The sequence below is a fragment of the Halichoerus grypus genome, chromosome 1 (genome assembly GCF_964656455.1).
Source record: "Halichoerus grypus chromosome 1, mHalGry1.hap1.1, whole genome shotgun sequence".
Lineage (NCBI taxonomy): Eukaryota > Metazoa > Chordata > Mammalia > Carnivora > Phocidae > Halichoerus > Halichoerus grypus.
Window position 1 is genome coordinate 158,285,506 of NC_135712.1, and position 17,837 is coordinate 158,303,342.

Below are 17,837 nucleotides of genomic sequence, written 5' to 3' on the forward strand. Positions count from 1 at the left end.
GCATTTCACTCTCGGTTTCGGCTCAGGTCCTGATCTCAGTGTCAGGAGATTGAGTCCCACATTGGGCTCCATGCTCAATGCAGAATCTGCTTAAGACACTCTTTCCTCTCCCTCTGCCCCTTCCCTCTGTTCTCTCTCTCTTTCTCTCATAAATAAATCTTTAAAAAGGGATTGATTGAGATGATAAATTTTATGCTATGTGTATCTTAGCACAACATTTTTAAAAGTCTATGCTTGGGGGCGCCTGGGTGGCTCAGTCATTAAGTGTCTGCCTTTGGCTCAGGTCATGATCCCAGGGTCCTGGGATTAAGCCCCACATCAGGCTCCCTGCTCCACAGGAAGCCTGCTTCTCCCTCTCCCACTCCCCCTGCTTGTGTTCCCTCTCTTGCTGTGTCTCTCTCTGTCAAATAAATAAATAAAATCTTAAAAAAAAAGAAAAGCTTATGCTTGGACCCTTCCATGAATGGCCAAGGCCAAAGGCACAGGGGGCCCCCCAGGTCAGATCCTGGTCTGCAATTCCCGTAAGAAAAATCTGAATTCAGCTTAGTGTTCCAGAGTGGGTGGAACCCCAGCTCTCCCAACACCTATACAGTGAAGCACTTGTAATTTACTTAAAATTCCCTTTCTTTATTTCTCAGGTAAATTAAAGTGAGGGCAATATAGTAATTTTACTGAGGTTACAAGTATAGATTGGAAATATGATCTATCAGACACAGGGAGAAGACATCCATCTACAAGTGAAAGAAAGAGACCTCAGAAGAAAACGACTCTGCCAACACCTTGATCTCAGAGTCTAGCCCCCAGAATTGTGAGAAAATAAATTTGTTGTTTAAGCCCCTAAAAAAAGGAAATATTATCTATCAATCTTTGGGGATATAAAAAGGGTGATATAAAATATTTGTTATAGAAAATAAAGATATTGGAACAAGCAGGGCTGAGAATCATTGATTTAACTCTTCCCCTACCTTTTGATATTTTGGTTGCTCTAGAATAGATATAACAGAGTTTTATTAAGAATTATGGCCAGAGGAACACCCATCTATCACTGCAGCAGTCAGAATAAACTGTGTCAACAAAAAACCCTGCAGTTTATGACAACAAAGGCCACTTTCTTGCTCCTGCCACAGATCCACTGAAGTCACTTGGAACTCCGAACAGGCAGAGCAGCACCCTCTCATATGTTGCTAGTCACCACCTCAGACTGGAGAAAGGGTCTTAGTCCAGACGCTAATTGATGTGGCCGAGAAGTGACACATTTACGTCCCTTCACACCTCATTGGCCAGAATTAGTCACATGGCTCCATCCCCCCAAAAGACGGCCAGGAAGTGCAGTTTTCCATGTGTCTGAAAGGCAAGGAGAACTGGATTTGGGCAAAGAGTGCTGATGCCTCCCCCTAGTCACTCTTAATTAATTCCTTATGATACATTTTCAGAAATGGGATTACCGATTTGAATAAAAGGTTCCTTGCCTTTGCAATATTTGTACTTATTCCTTGCTATAGTGCATTGCCCAAAACTTGTTATGCAATTAAGAGAGAGTGGTGATATCAAGCAATGATGTTCCTCATTTGAATGAGAATATATCTACTGATTCAGCCTTAACAACGAGTAGGGGATGGCTTTCTCTTACGCGCTGAGCTTCATACTCTTTAACTTAGTCAGGCATCGCTGTGATGATCACCCCCTCTCTCCCCTGCAAGATAACATCTTTCTCTCTCCAGTGGAATGTTCCCATAGTTGCACTGCATGTTGCACTCCACTTTTCCCAGCCCTTTCCTTTTTTCTTTCTCTTTTATTTAAACTCAATTACCCAACATATAGCACATCATTGGTTTCAGATGTAGTGTTCAGTGATTCATAGGTTGCATATAACACCCAGTGCTAATAACATCATGTGCTCTCCTTAATGCCCATCACCGAGTTACCCCATCCCCCCACCGCACTCCCTTTCCACAATCCTCAGTTTGTTTCCCAGAGTCCAGAGTCTCTCATGGTTTTTCTCCCTCTCTGATTTCTTCCCATTCAGGTTTCTCTCCCTTCCCCTATGATCCTCTTATATTCCACATATGAGTGAAACCATATGATAATTGTCTTTCTCTGACTGACTAATTTCACTTAGCATAATACCCTCCAGTTCCATCCATGTCAATGTAAATGGTAAGTATCCTGATGCTGAGTAATATTCCATTGTATATATGAACCACATCTTCTTTATCCATTCATCTGTTGAAGGACATCTCCACTCCTTCCACAGTTTGGCTAATGTGGACATGGCTGTGATGAACATTGGGGTGCAGGTGCCCCTCATATGACTATGTTTCTATCCTTTAGATAAATACCTAGTAGTGTAATTGCTGGGTCATAGGGTAGGTCTATTTTTAACTTCTTGAGGAGCTTCCAGAGTTGTTTTCCAGAGTCAGCCCTTTCTTATAAACACTCTGAAAGGGCTGTACATACCTACTTTCCCAGAATCTCCTCTCATTCTCCCTAGGCTTTTGCCCTGAGTCCTCCTCCAAAACGGTGCACCTCAAGGTTACCAATAACCTCCTTGTTGACAAATCCAGGGGTCAGTCTTCAGTTCTCATCCTATACAGCATTTAACACCATTGATTAATGACTCCCTCCTCCTTAAAGGCCTTTCCAAGCTTGGAGTCCAGGACATCACTTACTTGGTTCTCCGTCCTACCTCACTGGCCACTCCTTCTCATTCACCTTTGCTGGTTCCTCCCTATCTCCCCAATCTCAAAACACTGGCAATGCCCCAGGGCATGTCCTTAGTCTGCACCCCCCCATCTATACTCAGCCCTAGCTGAGCTAATCCAGGGTCATGTCCTATTTAAGAACCTTCAATGGTGAAGATGCTCCAATCCACAGGACCTCTTCCCTTAATTCCACTTGTGTAATCTGTCTCCTTAGCATCTCTATGTGGATGCTTAATAAGCATTTCAAATTTCACACATCCAAAACCAGCCCACTCAACCTTCCTTCCCAACTTGCTTCTATGTCCTTTCCATCTCACTAAATGGCACTTAGGGACTTCAGTTGTGCAAGCAAACATCTGGACATTATTCTCAAGTCTTTCCTTTCTCTCACACCCCCATACCCAATCCATCAGCAAATATTCTTAGTTCTACTTTCAAAAAATGCCCAGAAAAATCAATCCCCATTACTTCCACCCCTCACCTAAATTAGAGGAACAACCTTCTAATGGTGTCCTTCCTTCTACACATGTCCCTTATAGCCTAATTTCCACACTTAAATATTGATTCAGATACTACATTTCTTAAAACTATCTCTATCAGTTAGCTTTGGCTGCATAAAAAGCCACCCTGCATGACTGGAAACAACACTCATTTATTTATCTCATGATCCTGTGGGCCAATAATTCAGGTTGAGCCCAGTCGAGTGGCTCATCTATTGGTCTCCTCTGGGACTTATGCATATGCCTGCAGTCAGCTGCTGACCATCTAGGTGGCTGTGCCTCTGGGGACCAGCAATGTTGAGCCACATGTCTCTTAACCTTCACCAGGCTGGCTCAAAATCTAGTTCACAGGGTGGAGGTGGTTCCAAGCACAGAGGGAGTGAAAGCTTCATGTCTTCTTGAGGCCAAGGCTTGGACCTGGCACAACATCATATCTGTCACATCTTATTGGTCAAAGAAATTCACAAGGCCAAGCAAAATCAAGAGATGTAGAAATAAACTTCATTTCTTGATAGAAACAGTGTCACACATTGAACAGTGTCCTACCTCATCCCCAGTCCCTTCATATCTCTGTTGAAATCCCACCCTATCAGAAGGATCTTTCCTGAGCACCCCATAAAAATAGTACCTCTTCCATTCCACTCTTGCCCAAAAACAGCATTCCCAATTCTCCAAACGCTTATCACTACATGATATATACTAGACTTATTTACTTGTTGGTTTCCTGTTTTTTTGCCTACTAGAAATTATGAAGGCAGAAACTTCCTCTTGGAAAGTGTCTGGCACATAGTAGGTGCTCAATATATATTTGTGGAATAAAGAAATGGATAAGTGTCTGAATCAGCTATTGATTCAATGTGATGATAATAATAATGGCAAAAGAATCAGCTGGCATAGAGCACTGACATCGCACACAAACACGTGCTGAACTCTTCAGATTCATTGTCTTCTGACTCTCTCAATTACCCTGGGAAGTAAGGACTGTGAAGATTCCACTCTACAGATATGAAAAACTAAGGGTCAGAAAGGTTATACACTTATCCAAAGTCACAGAGTTATTAAGTGACAAACTGAATTTTTGAATACAGGTACATGAAAATGACCTTTCATTGTCAATGGAGGTGATTCTATTTTCCTTTAAACCATCTTTGTATTCCTAGGATGCACACAATTTGGTCATAATGAATTATTCTCTCTATATAGACAAATTCAATTTATGAGCATATTATTGCAGATTTTAACTATCTTGCCATTTGTGTGTTTGTCCCATTCATTTGGTTCCATATCTTTGTCAAGTTTGGATACTAGCGACATGATAGTTCTGTAGATAGAATTAGAAAATGTTCATCTTTTTCTATGCACTGGAACATAAGTATGAAATTATCTGTTTCTTAGCAGTTAAAGAAAAAAAACTTTCCTGATCTGAGCTGAGAGCCTTTGTTGGGGTTAGTGATTAATGCTGGCCCTGGTCCTCAGTTCCCCCACTTCTGGGCACATTGAGACTGAACTTCCTGCTCCCTTGGTTGGGTGGGTCTCTGTGGCTAGCCTGGACTAGTTGGTTAGGAGCAGAAGTGATATGTCATTTCCAGTGAAGAGCACTTAAGTGCTGACACAGACTCTCCAGGCTGTCTTTCCCTTTTCCATGCAGATGCTACTATCTTGGAACAAGGAGCCCCTGACAATCTGTGATGGACACATAAGTAAGAAACAAGCTCATTGAGTTGTTAAGCTAGCCAATCCTGAATGATACAGAAGTAACTCCTTGGTGGCTCTTCCATGTTTTTCCAAAAGTAAACAAATCTGGTCAGGTTCTTTAGTACTTCTTGAAAGAATTATAGTAATGTATTTTTTTCCCCTAGAAGATAACCCATGGCATTGAGAATTTAGAATGAGCAGCATACAGCTTTATTCATTTCGTCAATAAATATATATTGAGCACTTATTATATATGAAGCCTGTACTAAGCACTGGGAATCATGAAGTAAACAAGCTGTGCATTCTGCCCTCATTTTTTTTTTGCATCCTTTTTTTATGTTATGTTAATCACCATACATTACATCATTAGTTTTTGATGTAGTGTTCCATGATTCATTGTTTGTGTATAACACCCAGTGTTCCATTCAGTACATGCCCTCTTTAATACCCATCACCAGGCTAACCCATCCCCCACCCCTCTCCCCTCTAGAACCCTCAGTTTGTTTCTCAGAGTCCATAGTCACTCATGGTTCGTCTCCCCCTCCAATTCCCCCCCCTCATTTTTCCCTTCCTACTATCTTCTTTTTTTTTTTTTTAACATATAATGTATGATTTGTTTCAGAGGTACAAGTCTGTGATTCAACAGTCTTACACAATTCATAGCACTCACCATAGCACATACCCTCCCCAGTGTCTATCACCCAGCCACCCCATCCCTCCCACCCCCCACCACTCTAGCAACACTTAGTTTGTTTCCTGAGATTAAGAATTCCTCATATCCGTGAGATCATATGATACATATCTTTCTCTGATTTATTTCGCTCAGCATAATACCCTCCAATTCCATCCATGTCATTGCAAATGGCAAGATTTCATTCCTTCTGATTCTGCCCTCATTTTTTATAGTAAGCACTCAACATTTGTTCAATGAACAAATAACAACTTTAATATAAACTAGACCTTGAAATTGATCTAATCCACTCCATGAGTCATATGGGGAAGCTAATATTTATCTTGTCCTCACTGAGTGTTAGGCAATTTTCAAAACACTGTGACATTTTATGGATGAGGGGATTGAAGCACAGAGTAAGTTTAGTAACTCATCAAAGGCCAGGATGAGATACATTTATCAAGTCATTCATTCCTAGGTACTTATCAAATGTTTACTATGTACCAAGACTCTGTTCCTAAGTGAATTGGTCTTATGCATATATTCTGGGCAAGACTGCTTACTGTATGGAAGGATTTCAATTTGATGCTCTTTGTAGAGTAATGTGTACCCTCATGTCTTTAATATATTGTTAAACTCCTTTGCCCATTTGAAATGCAGTTTATAAGGGCACTTCACTCTTTGGCCCAGCCCAGAGGACCCCACGACACTGGGGTTGTGGTTAGAGTGCCCTCCAGGTACTCGCTGCCCAAGGCACCTTACACATTCCCTTGGGAGAAGCAGTGCTTTTGAAGGATTACTGATGGATATACAACCCAACCTTGCACCTAAGTGTGTACTCACATAACCAGTTGTTCTCTGGAACTTTCTTTGCTCCTACACTCTCCTCTGCCTGTGTTTCCTTGGGTACACAAACCGTCTCTTCTTTGGGGTTTGCTCAAGAAGAGCAGTTCACAGGAAAGCACAGGGAATAGTGAGGAATTGTTGAGCTTGGAGGGAGAAGGGAAAGGAGTTTCCACCACACACTCCCACATATCCCCCAAAGACCATTTGCCTCAGCCACCAGGGGGTCACCTTCCCTACCCTCCCCCTGTAGCATTTGCCAGGTCCACCCACCTCCTCCCTGTACATATTTCAAAGATCTCTTCCCTGTATCTCACAGAGCAAGTCTGGTCATCTTCTGATCATGAACAACCCCACCAGCCCCTTTTTACCTCATCAGAACATTTCTTCTGAAGAAGTACATGGCTCTGCCTGAAATGGCTTCTGATGAATTCTATTTCCTCTGACTCATCATGTTTAGATCAAGTCAGATCAACAGAGAGCTATAACTGGGCTTCAGAGTTCATTCACCTCCCCACCACACCCCACTTTAGTTGGAGTATGTAGTGTTCCAACCATGCCACCATGTTGGTCGCTTGGGCTACCAGTGGGTCGACATGTGCTCAGCCTACCTTGGGGAAGGTCATAAGATACAGCAGTCTGCAGCTTAATACCCAACTATAAAATAGTATAAGGCAGTGGTCATCATATGATAAAATGTTTAGGTTTTTTGTTTGTTTGGTTTTTTTAGGAGGACTCATAAAATGAGCTTCTTTCTGTACTCCAGAAAAACTAGTTGGTTTCTTCTCTCATATGGGCTCTGTGAGTTAAATCACAGGTCCGTTTCCCTCACACTCTTGTCAGCTAGAAAGCTCTGAGCTAAACTGTGGTCCATCTTTAAAATGGCATAAAATTTCACAGCATGCAGTTTTGATACCAACCTCACACCTGATTTTATCCTTCTGCTGCGTTCCTCTTTGCCCCAATTCACTCATGCATTTTTTATTTTGTTTATTATATTTCTAAAATGCCTCTAACTCTTCTGTTAACATGGAGAAAGAGAAATGCAGTAAAAATCATGAAAAAACGATCCTGGAGCAAGACGGTGGAGGAGTAGGAGACCTAAATATCATCTGGTCCCAGGAATTCAGCTAGATAGTTATCAAACCATTCAGAACACCTACGAACTCAACAGGAGATCAAAGAAAAGAATAGCACCAACTCTCTGAACAGAAAAGTGACCACTTTCTGGAAGGTAGGACATGCGGAGAAGTGAATCTGAGGCAATATACAGGATGATAGACGGCGGGGGAGGGGTTCTCCGTCAGCCGCTACCCACAAGTGACAGAGCAGCAGAGCACAAAATTGGAACTTTTAGAAGTTGGCTCCGCTGAGGGACATCGCTCCAGTGGCTAATTAGGGGATGGAACCCTCTATGGGACAGTGTGGTCTCAGGACCCATGGGGTCACAGGAAGACTGGGGGTGCCTTAGTGCAGCAGAGCTCCCAGGTATCAGAGTGGGGAAGCCGGCTGCAGAGACAGAGCCGAGGAGTGGGCTCTCAGCTCGGGGTTGCCATAAACCATGATCTGTGGCACAGTCAGGCCACTGCTCTTCCAGCGGGGACCCAACAAGTGGCAGATCTGGGGAGACTCCCCTTCCTCCCCCAGGAGGAGCAGCGCAGGAGTGCACTACAGGGATCTGCTGGGTTTGGAGACTCCACACAGGGTCGTGTGCCAGAGATAGAAACACTCGGTCACAGGCCGGGTGAGCATGGAGTGCTGCCAGAGACTGGGGAGACGGGAGTGATTGACTGCTTTTCTCTGGGGATGCACTGAGGAGTGGGGCCCTGAGTTCTCAGCTCCTCTGGGGCAGAGATTGGGAAGCTGCCATTTTCACTCTCGTCCTCCAAAGCTGTATGGAAAGCTTGCAGGGAACAAAAGCTCCCGAGAGCAAACCTGAGCAGATTACGTAGCCTGGACCTGGCGGGGGGGGGGGGGAGGGGGGGAATTACACCTCCAGCAAAGACATTTGAGAACCACGGCAACAGGCCCCTCCCCCAGAAGATCAGCAAGAACAACCAGCCAAGACCAAGTTCACCGATCAATGAGAAAGGCAGAACTCCAGCACTAGGGGAATACTGCACATAGAATTCATGGCTGTTTTCCCCCTAATTATTTAGTCTTTCAAGGTTAATTTTTAAAAATTTTTTTCTTTTTCTATTTTTTAGTGAATTTTTCTTCTTTCCTTTTTCAACCAATATCTTATCAATTCATTTTTTAATATCTTTTTTAATTTTTCATTTTTACAGTCATATTCTATCTCTTCATTGTATTTAATCTTAATATATATATAACCTTAATATATATATAACCTTAATAAAAGTTTTTCGTTCTTTAAAATTTTGGGATACAGTTTCTTCTAACAGACCAAAATATACCCTAAATCTAGTGTATGACATTATCCTAGTCTCCCGCCTGATCTCATTCTCTTTTTAAAAAAATTTTTTTTCATTCTTTTTTTCAACCCACTTCTTATCATTTCCTTTTTTAATATTCATTTTTACAGTCATATTCTATTCCTTCATTGTATTTACCCATATTTTTTGTGTATATATATATATATATATACATATAAATATATATATATATATTTTTATATATATATATATAAGTTTTTCTTTCTTTAAAATTTTGGGAGGCAATTTCTTCTACAGACAAAAATAAACCCAAAATCTTGTGTGTGGCTCTGTTATTTTCACCAACCTGATCATATTCTTTTTTCCCCCCTTTCTTTTCCCCCCAGTTTCGGGTCTCTTCTTATTTGTTTAGTGTATATTTTTCTGGGGTCGTTGTTACCTGTTAGCATTTTTTTTTAGCATTTTGTTCTCTCACTCATCTATTCTCCTCTGGACAAAATGACAAGACAGAAAAACTCACTTCAAAAAAAAAGAACAAGAGGCAGTACTGACTGCCAGGGACCTAATCAATAGAGACATTAGTAAGATGTCGGAACTAGAGTTCAGAATGACGATTATAAGGATAGTCGCTGGGCTTGAAAAAAGCATAGAAGATACTAGAGAATCCCTTTCTGGAGAAAGAGAACTAAAATCTAACCAAGTCAAAATCAAAAAGGCTATTAATGAGGTGCAATAAAAAATGGAGGCTCGGGTGCCTGGGTGGCTCAGATGGTTAAGCGTCTGCCTTCAGCTCAGGTCATGATCCCAGGGTCCTGGGATCGAGTCCCACATCGGGCTCCCTGCTCTGCGGGAAGCCTGCTTCTCCCTCTGCCTCTCTCTCTCTCTCTCTCTGTCTCTCATGAATAAATAAATAAAATCTTTAAAAAAAAATGGAGGCTCTATCTGCTAGGATAAATGAGGCAGAAGAGGGAATCAGTGAGATAGAAGACCAAATGATGGAAAATAAAGAAGCTGAGAAAAAGAGAGATAAACAACTACTAGATCACAAGGGGAGAATTTGAGAGATAAGTGATACCATAAAGCAAACAACATTAGAATAATTGGGATCCCAGAAGAAGAAGAGAGAGAGGGGCAGAAGGTATATTGGAGCAAATTATAGCAAAGAACTTCCCTAATTTGGGGAAGGAATCAGGCATCAAAATCCAGGAGGCACAGAGAACCCCCCTCAAAATCAATAAAAATAGGTCAACACCCCGACATCTAATAGTAAAACTCACGAGTTTCAGAGACAAAGAGAAAATCCTGAAAGCAGCTCGGGACAAGAGGTCTGTAACCTACAATGGTAGAAACATTAGATTGGCAGCAGACCTATCCATAGAGACCTGGCAGGCGAGAGAGGACTGGCATGATATATTCAGAGCACTAAACGAGAAAAATAAGCAGCCAAGAATACTGTACCCAGCTAGGCTGTCATTGAAAATAGGAGAGACAAAAAGCTTGCAGGACAAACAAAAGCTGAAAGCATTTGCGAACACCAAACCAGCCCTACAAGAAATATTGAAAGGGGTCCTCTAAGCAAAGAAAGAGCCTAAAAGTAACATAGACCAGAAAGGAACAAAGACAATATACAGTAACAGTCACCTTACAGGCAATACAATGGCACTAAATTCATATCTTTCAATAGTTACCCTGAATGTAAATGGGGTAAATGCCCCAATCAAAAGACAGGCTATCACATTGGATAAAAAACAAACAAACAAACAAAAAAAACAAGACCCATCAATATACTGCCTGGAAGAGACTCATTCTAGACCCAAAGACGCCTCTAGGTTTAAAGTGAGGGGGTGGAAAACAATTTACCATGCTAATGGACATCAAAAGAAAGCTGGGGTGGCAATCCTTACATCAGACAAATTAGATTTTAAGCCAAAGACTATAATAAGGGATGAGGAAGGACACCACATCATACTTAAAGGGTCTATCCAACAAGAAGATCTAACAATTGTAAATATCTATGCCCATTACATGGGAGCAGCCAACTATATAAGCCAATTAGTAACAAAATCAAAGAAACACATCAACAATAATACAATAATAGTAGGGGACTTTAACATCCCCCGCACTGAAATGGACAGATTAAGCAAAAGATCAACAAAGAAATAAAGGGTTTAAATGACACACTGGACCAAATGGACTTCACAGATATATTCAGAACATTCCATCCCAAAGCAACAGAATACACATTCTTCTCTAATGCCCATGGAACATTCTCCAGAATAGATCACACCCTAGGTCACAAATCAGGTCTCAACCGGTACCAAAAGATTGGGATCATTCCCTGCATATTTTTGGGCCACAATGTTTTGAAACTAGAACTCAATCACAAGAGGAAAGTCGGAAAGAACTCAAATACATGGAGGCTAAAGAGCATCTTACTAAAGAATGAATGGGTCAACCAGGAAATTAAAGAAGAATTTTAAAAATTCGTGGAAACAAATGAAAATGAAAACACAACTGTTCAAAATCTTTGGGATGCAGCAAAGGTTCAGCATCCACAAATCAATCAATGTGATACAATACATTAATAAAAGAAAGAACAAGAACCTTATGATCCTCTCAATAGATGCAGAAAAAGCATTTGACAAAGTACAGCATTCCTTCTTGATTGAAACTCTTCAGGGTGTAGGGATAGAGGGTACATACCTCAATATCTTAAAAGCGATCTATGAAAAACCCACAGCGAATATCATTCTCTCTCTTTTTTTTTTTTTAAGATTTTATTTTTATTTGACAGAGAGAGACACAGCGAGAGAGGGAACACAAGCAGGGGGAGTGGGAGAGGGAGAAGCAGGCTTCCCGAGGAGCAGGGAGCCCGATGCGGGGCTCGATCCCAGGACCCTGGGATCATGACCTGAGCCAAAGGCAGACGCTTAATGATTGAGCCACCCAGGCGCCCCGTGAATATCATTCTCAATGGAGAAGAACTGAGAGCTTTTCCTTTGAGGTCAGGAACATGGCAGGGATGTCCACTATCACCACTGCTATTCAACATAGTACTAGAAGTCCTGGCCTCAGCCATCAGACAACAAAAAGAAATAAAAGGCATCCGAATTGGCAAAGAACTGAAACTCACTTTTAGCAGATGATATGATACTTTATGTGGAAAATCCAAAAGACTCCACCCCAAAACTGCTAGAACTTGTAGAGGAAGTCAGTATAGTGGCAGGATATAAAATCAATGCACAGAAGTCAGTGGCATTTCTTTACACCAACAAGAAGACAGAAGAAAGAGAAATTAAGGAGTCGATCCTATTTACAATTGCACCCAAAACCATAAGATACCTAGGAATAAATCTAACCAAAGAGGCAAAGAATCTGTACTGAGAAACTATAGAATACTCATGAAAGAAATTGAGGAAGACACAAAGAAATGGAAAAACGTTCCATGCTCATGGATTGGAAGAACAAATATTGTGAAGATGTCAACGCTACCTAGAGCAATCTACACATTCAATGCAATCCCCATCAAAATACCATCCACTTTTTTCAAAGAAATGGAACAAATAATCCTAAAATTTGTATGGAACCAGAAAAGACCCCGAATAGCCAGAGGAATGTTGAAAAAGAAAAGCAAAGCTGGTGGCATCACAATTCCAGACTTCCAGCTCTATTACAAAGCTGTCATCATCAAGACAGTATGGTACTGGCACAAAAACAAATACATCGATCAGTGGAACAGAAGAGAGAGCCCAGAAATGGACCCTCAACTCTATGGTCAACTAATCTTCGACAAAGCAGGGAAGAATGTCCAATGGAAAAAAGACAGTCTCTTCAACAAATGATGTTAGGAAAATTGGACAGCCACATGTAGAATGAAACTGGACCATTTCCTTACACCACACACAAAAATAGACTCCAAATGGATGAAAGACCTCAGTGTGAGACAGGAATCCATCAAAATCCTTGAGGAGAACACAGGCAGCAACCTCTTCGACCTCAGCTGCAGCAACTTCTTCCTAGAAACATCGCCAAAGGCAAGGGAAGCAAGGGCAAAAATGAACTATTGGGACTTCATCAAGATAAAAAGCTTTTGCAAAGCAAAGGAAACAGTCAACAAAACTAAAAGACAACCAACAGAATGGGAAAAGATATTTGCAAATGACATATCAGATAAAGGGCTAGTATCTAAAATCTATAAAGAAGTTATCAAACTCAACACCCAAAGAACAAATAATCCAATCAAGAAATGGGTAGAAGTCATGAACACAAATTTCTGCAAAGAAGACATCCAAATGGCCAATAGACACATGAAAATGTGCTCAACATCACTTGCCTTCCGGGAAATGCAAATAAAAACCTCAATGAGATACCACCTCACACCAGTCAGAATGGCTAAAATTAACAAGTCAGGAAACGACAGATGTTGGTGGGGAAGCAGAGAACGGGGAACCCTCCTACACTGTTGGTGGAATGCAAGCTGGTGCAGCCACTCTGGAAAACAGTATGGAGGTTCCTCAAGAAGCTGAAAATAGAGCTACCCTATGATCCAGCAATTGCACTACTGGGTATTTACCCCAAAGATACAAAAGTAGGGATCCGAAAGGGTACGTGCATCCCGATGTTTATAGCAGCAATGTCCACAATAGCCAAACTGTGGAAAGAGCCAAGATGTCCATCGACAGATGAATGGATAAAGAAGATGTGGTATATATACACAATGGAATATTATGCAGCCATCAAAAAAATGAAATCTTGCCATTTTCAATGATGTGGCTGGAAGTAGACGGTAGTATGCTAAGTGAAATAAGTCAATCAGAGAAAGCCAAGTATCATATGATATGAGGAATTTGAGAAACAAGACAGAGGATCAAAGAGAAGGGAGGGAAAAATGAAACAAGACGAAACCAGAGAGGGACGCAAACCATAAGAGACTCTTGATCTCAGGAAACAAATTGAGGGTTGTTGGAGTGGAGAGGGGTGGAAGGGAAGGGGTGGCTGGGTGATGGACATTCGGGAGGGTAAGTACTATGGTGAGCACTGTGGATTGTGTAAGACTGATCAATCACAGACCTGTACCCCTGAAACAAATAATACATTATACGTTAATAAAAAAAAAAAAAAAGTAAATAAAGCATCCCTCCTACCACTGTAGGTAAACTCCGAGGGAAAAAAAAAATCACAAAAAGACAAGTCTATTTCCCCCATGTACCAGTCACCTCCGTGTACCAGTCACCATACGCACCCCCATGATGTTTGGTATTTAAGTGTCTGCCACTCTGTGCCACTTATCCTCCTCCACAGGTGTTGCCATATCTGCATGGTCGGAAAATGCCCACCACCCTGTCTCCTGGGTCTGCTTCCAGCCAGCCCAGGGGAAGGAAAAGAGGGAGAGCAACAGCATGACCCCCCTTTAAAGGGCATGTCTCTGGAGTGGCAGGTATTACTTCCATTCACATGTCGTCTGCTAGGTTCAGTTCCATGACCATCACCTAACTGCAAAGGAGGTTGGGAATTCTGTCTTTCTTCCGGTCAGCCATGTGCCCATGTAAAATTTGGAGTTCTATAACTCAAGAAAGAAGGGGATAAAGGAAATGGGTAAACTAATAGTTTCAACCTTGTTACTGTGAGATAATAGAAAATGCATATTGGTCTCTGCCCTTGGTTCCTGGCACAGAGCTCCTGAAACCCTTGTAATTTCCTAAGTAAGAACACTAATATTTGTCTCTGACCCCATATTTGACAGAGGGCTCCCAAAACCCTTGTAAATTTCTAAATGAGAAGAGCACTAGGAGCATCTTTTATTCTATTGAGGTGATTGGGGGGTCCTAGATGGCAACTGCTCACCAAAAAGATGAAGTCATGATTAGAAGCTTGGCATTTTCAGCCCCTGCCTCCAACCAATCTCCAGATACAGGAGAGGGGCTAGAAATGGAGTTAATGACTGATCATGACTATGTGAGGTAGAGTCCATAAAAATTCCAGTAGTATGGGGTTTGGAGAGCTTCCAGGTTAGCAAAGACATCCACACCCACCCCAACTCCATGGTACAGAGACTCCTGTGCTCAGGACCCTCCCAGACCTCACCCTATGCATCTCTTCATCTGGCTACTCATCTGTATCCTTTATCATATCCTTATTACACTGGGAAACATAAGTGTTTCTCTGAGTTCTCTGAGCCCCTCTAGAAAATTAATGTAACTCCAGGTGGGAGTCATGGGAACCTTCGATTTGTAGCCAAATCAGACAGAAGTTGTGGGGCAACCTGGAGATCTGCTACTTGTGACTGGCATCTAAAGTGGGTGGGAACAGTTTTGTGGGACTGAGCTCTTAACCTGTGGGATCTGACACTATATCTCTGGGTGGATAGTGTCAGAATTGAGTTTAATTGTAGGACACCCAGCTGGTGTCACAGAGAATTGCTCGATGTGGGAAACAGCCCCCACATGTGATGACCAGAAGTGTCAGAAGTGAAGTGTTCTGTGTAAAAGTAAAGGAGTCACAACAGGAAAGAAATAGGAGGGGAAAGCAGGGTGGCTTTTCTTATATACTTACCTTATAGTTTCAGGAGAATTCTTGAAGAGAGGGGAGGCTAGAAAGGTAGGAGCCCAGCCCTGCACATCTAAACCAGAGGTCTCAAGTGGAACTGTAGAGAGGCACCCTGGCTGAAACCAAGCTCTGTGTGTGTGTCTGAAGAGGGAAGAAAAGGGTTTCTTGGCTCTATTTGGGTTCAGATGTGCCTGTGCTCCACATGTTGCCTGCTCTTCTGCTGGGAAGGTCTGTTTGCAGATGAGCAAACAGATGCACAGCCTGGGCCAGGCCGCTCCTAGCACAGCCAGGGAAACTGCAGGGGGAAGAGAAGATCTTCAGATGCTGTGGAGCCCAGAGGGGCAGAGCAGGTGGGCTAGGGGGTTGAAATGCCAAGCAGAGAGTGCCATGTGGGGCAAACTGAGGGAACAGCAGGTAAGTGGTGGTGTAATGTTTGGGACCTAGGGGGTGGGGGTGAAGAAGGGAAGGCCCCAGAGTCCTGCAGGGTGAGAGGAGAAAGAGAGAGCAAAGTGGAGGGATGGGATGCTGGTTCCAACCCTAACCCTAACCCATCCTGCTTCCTCTGCTCTGCATTTCCCCGGAGTCACCCCACAGATGTCTCTCACACCTAGCTTCATCCTAACTGATGCACACCCACATTTCACTGCTGCACCTCTCCCCAGGGCACCTTCCTTGGGCAATACACACGAGTGCCTGGACCTGCAGGGCCACCCAGGAGCACCCACAGATGGAACAGAGAGACACAGGGTTGCCAATGGCCAGAACCTTTATTCACCCTGGGGCCACCTTCTCACCTCGCCAAAGGCCACTGTGATCAGACAGGGGTGAGGATGTCCCAGCGGGGACAGAGGTGCAGGCAGGGGGCTTCCACCAGTGCTTCCTGTGGAAGTGTTGCTTGCTCAGGAGGAGGTGAGAGGGCAGGAACTCCGGGGAAGCAGCCTTGGTCTCTCCCTGAGAAGGCAGGCCGGTTCAGGCCTGGTTGTGGAGGGCAAGGACACATCGTGGAGAGGGGAGCTTTCTCACAGGAGACCTTTCATCAGTACTCGAAAGTAACCGTCTTGACCCGCAGGTACTCATTCAGGGCTGCCTCTCCTGCAAGACAGCATGTACCATGGGGAAAGGTCACCCTCACAGCAGCTCCTAGGGTGGGCCCCACACTGTTGCAAGCGCTGCAGCCCTTTTATCTCACAGATCCCTGCAGCAACCATGTGGGGTCCGCCCAGGCTCAGCCCCAGTTACAGAAGAGAAACCAAGGTCTTGGCAGGTCCTGCATCAGTTGTTGGGTGGGGGTGGTAAGGATTCCACCACAGGCATCGGAATATAGACTAATTGGGGGCAACTGTTCCACTGTTCCAGAAACTTCCCTGCTCTGACTACCTCCTCTAGAGGAACAGCAGCCCCATCACCCCGAGGGCAGTCAAGAAGCTCTCTGGTACCCTCCTACTCACCCAGAGGTGCCAGTCCATCGCCTGTCCCCACTGCTGCCCCCCAGCTAATTCCAGGTCATGCTGCTCCTGGGAAAGGGAGTCAGAGGCACCCAGAATTTGGCTATGTTCTGCAGCTGGTGTGTTCGGTCCCACAACCAGTATGTGGGGCCTGTGGTTGCCTGACATCTCTCCCACCCGCTAAGGTTGGCCCCAGGAGCCATGCTTCACCAGCTGGGGCCTGCTGAGGTCTCTGGGCCAAACCCCGATGGGTTACTGGGGGTGCCTGGTTTATGTGCACAGGACACAGGAAGAGGGGGCAGCAGAGAGGATGAGCTGGAGCAGCTCAGGGCCAGGGTCATAAGTGACAGACCAGATCCTGGGGACCCAGCACCCACAGCCTCCTGAATAACAGTGGCCCTTGTAGATTCCAGTGGAGGAACCAAGAAGGGGTGGCAGACAGGGACAAAGGGAGCAGGACTGTCCAACATTGTGTATGTGCATGTGTGTGTGAGTGTGAGTCCCACCTCTGGGTGTGCAGGGTAGTGTCAGGCTTTGGGGGGTGTTGTTGGGGCTTCTTTCACAAGCATCCTTGGGGTTTTCTGCAGGGTATGAAGGATGGAGTGGGGGGAGAAAATGAAATAGCAACCTCTCTATGGTCAAGCCTCAGCTCAAACCTCCTTGAGCATCCTGAGCTGGGTTCAGGGATGGAGGCTCTTGGAAACAGCTGCTCTCCCAGACCCTGCCCTCCCTGCCACCACCACTGCTGGGCATCAGAGCTGGGATCCCCAACGAGCCAGTTCTCAACTGCTGGATTCCATGTGGCAGGATGGGGAGAGCAGCGCTCATCCTAAATCATGCAATAGCCCAGTGCCAGACCAGACCTCCACTTCTCCTGGCAGGCCAGGCAGGGCTTGAGCTTGGCTACCCACCCGGGTGACATTGTCTCTACACTGGGGACTCACACTGCCCCACTGGCCTCCATACTCGGCCTCCACAGTTTCCCCTCTTTCTGTGGATGAAGCTCTGACTGCTGCCCCCAGGGCCCTGCTCTCTGGCCC

General features: G+C 43.9%; 1 protein-coding gene across 1 annotated transcript in view; it reads right to left on the reverse strand.

The window, feature by feature from the left end:
- Positions 1–16,100: 16,100 nt before the first annotated feature.
- The window catches only part of ALDH1L1 (aldehyde dehydrogenase 1 family member L1), a 110,953-nt gene continuing 109,216 nt past the window's right edge, over positions 16,101–17,837 (reverse strand). Inside the window, exon 24 of the mRNA XM_078074160.1 lies at positions 16,101–16,444. Within this exon, the coding sequence (XP_077930286.1) occupies positions 16,389–16,444 (56 nt within the window). The 3' untranslated portion in view covers positions 16,101–16,388. The remainder of the gene's footprint in view (positions 16,445–17,837) is intronic.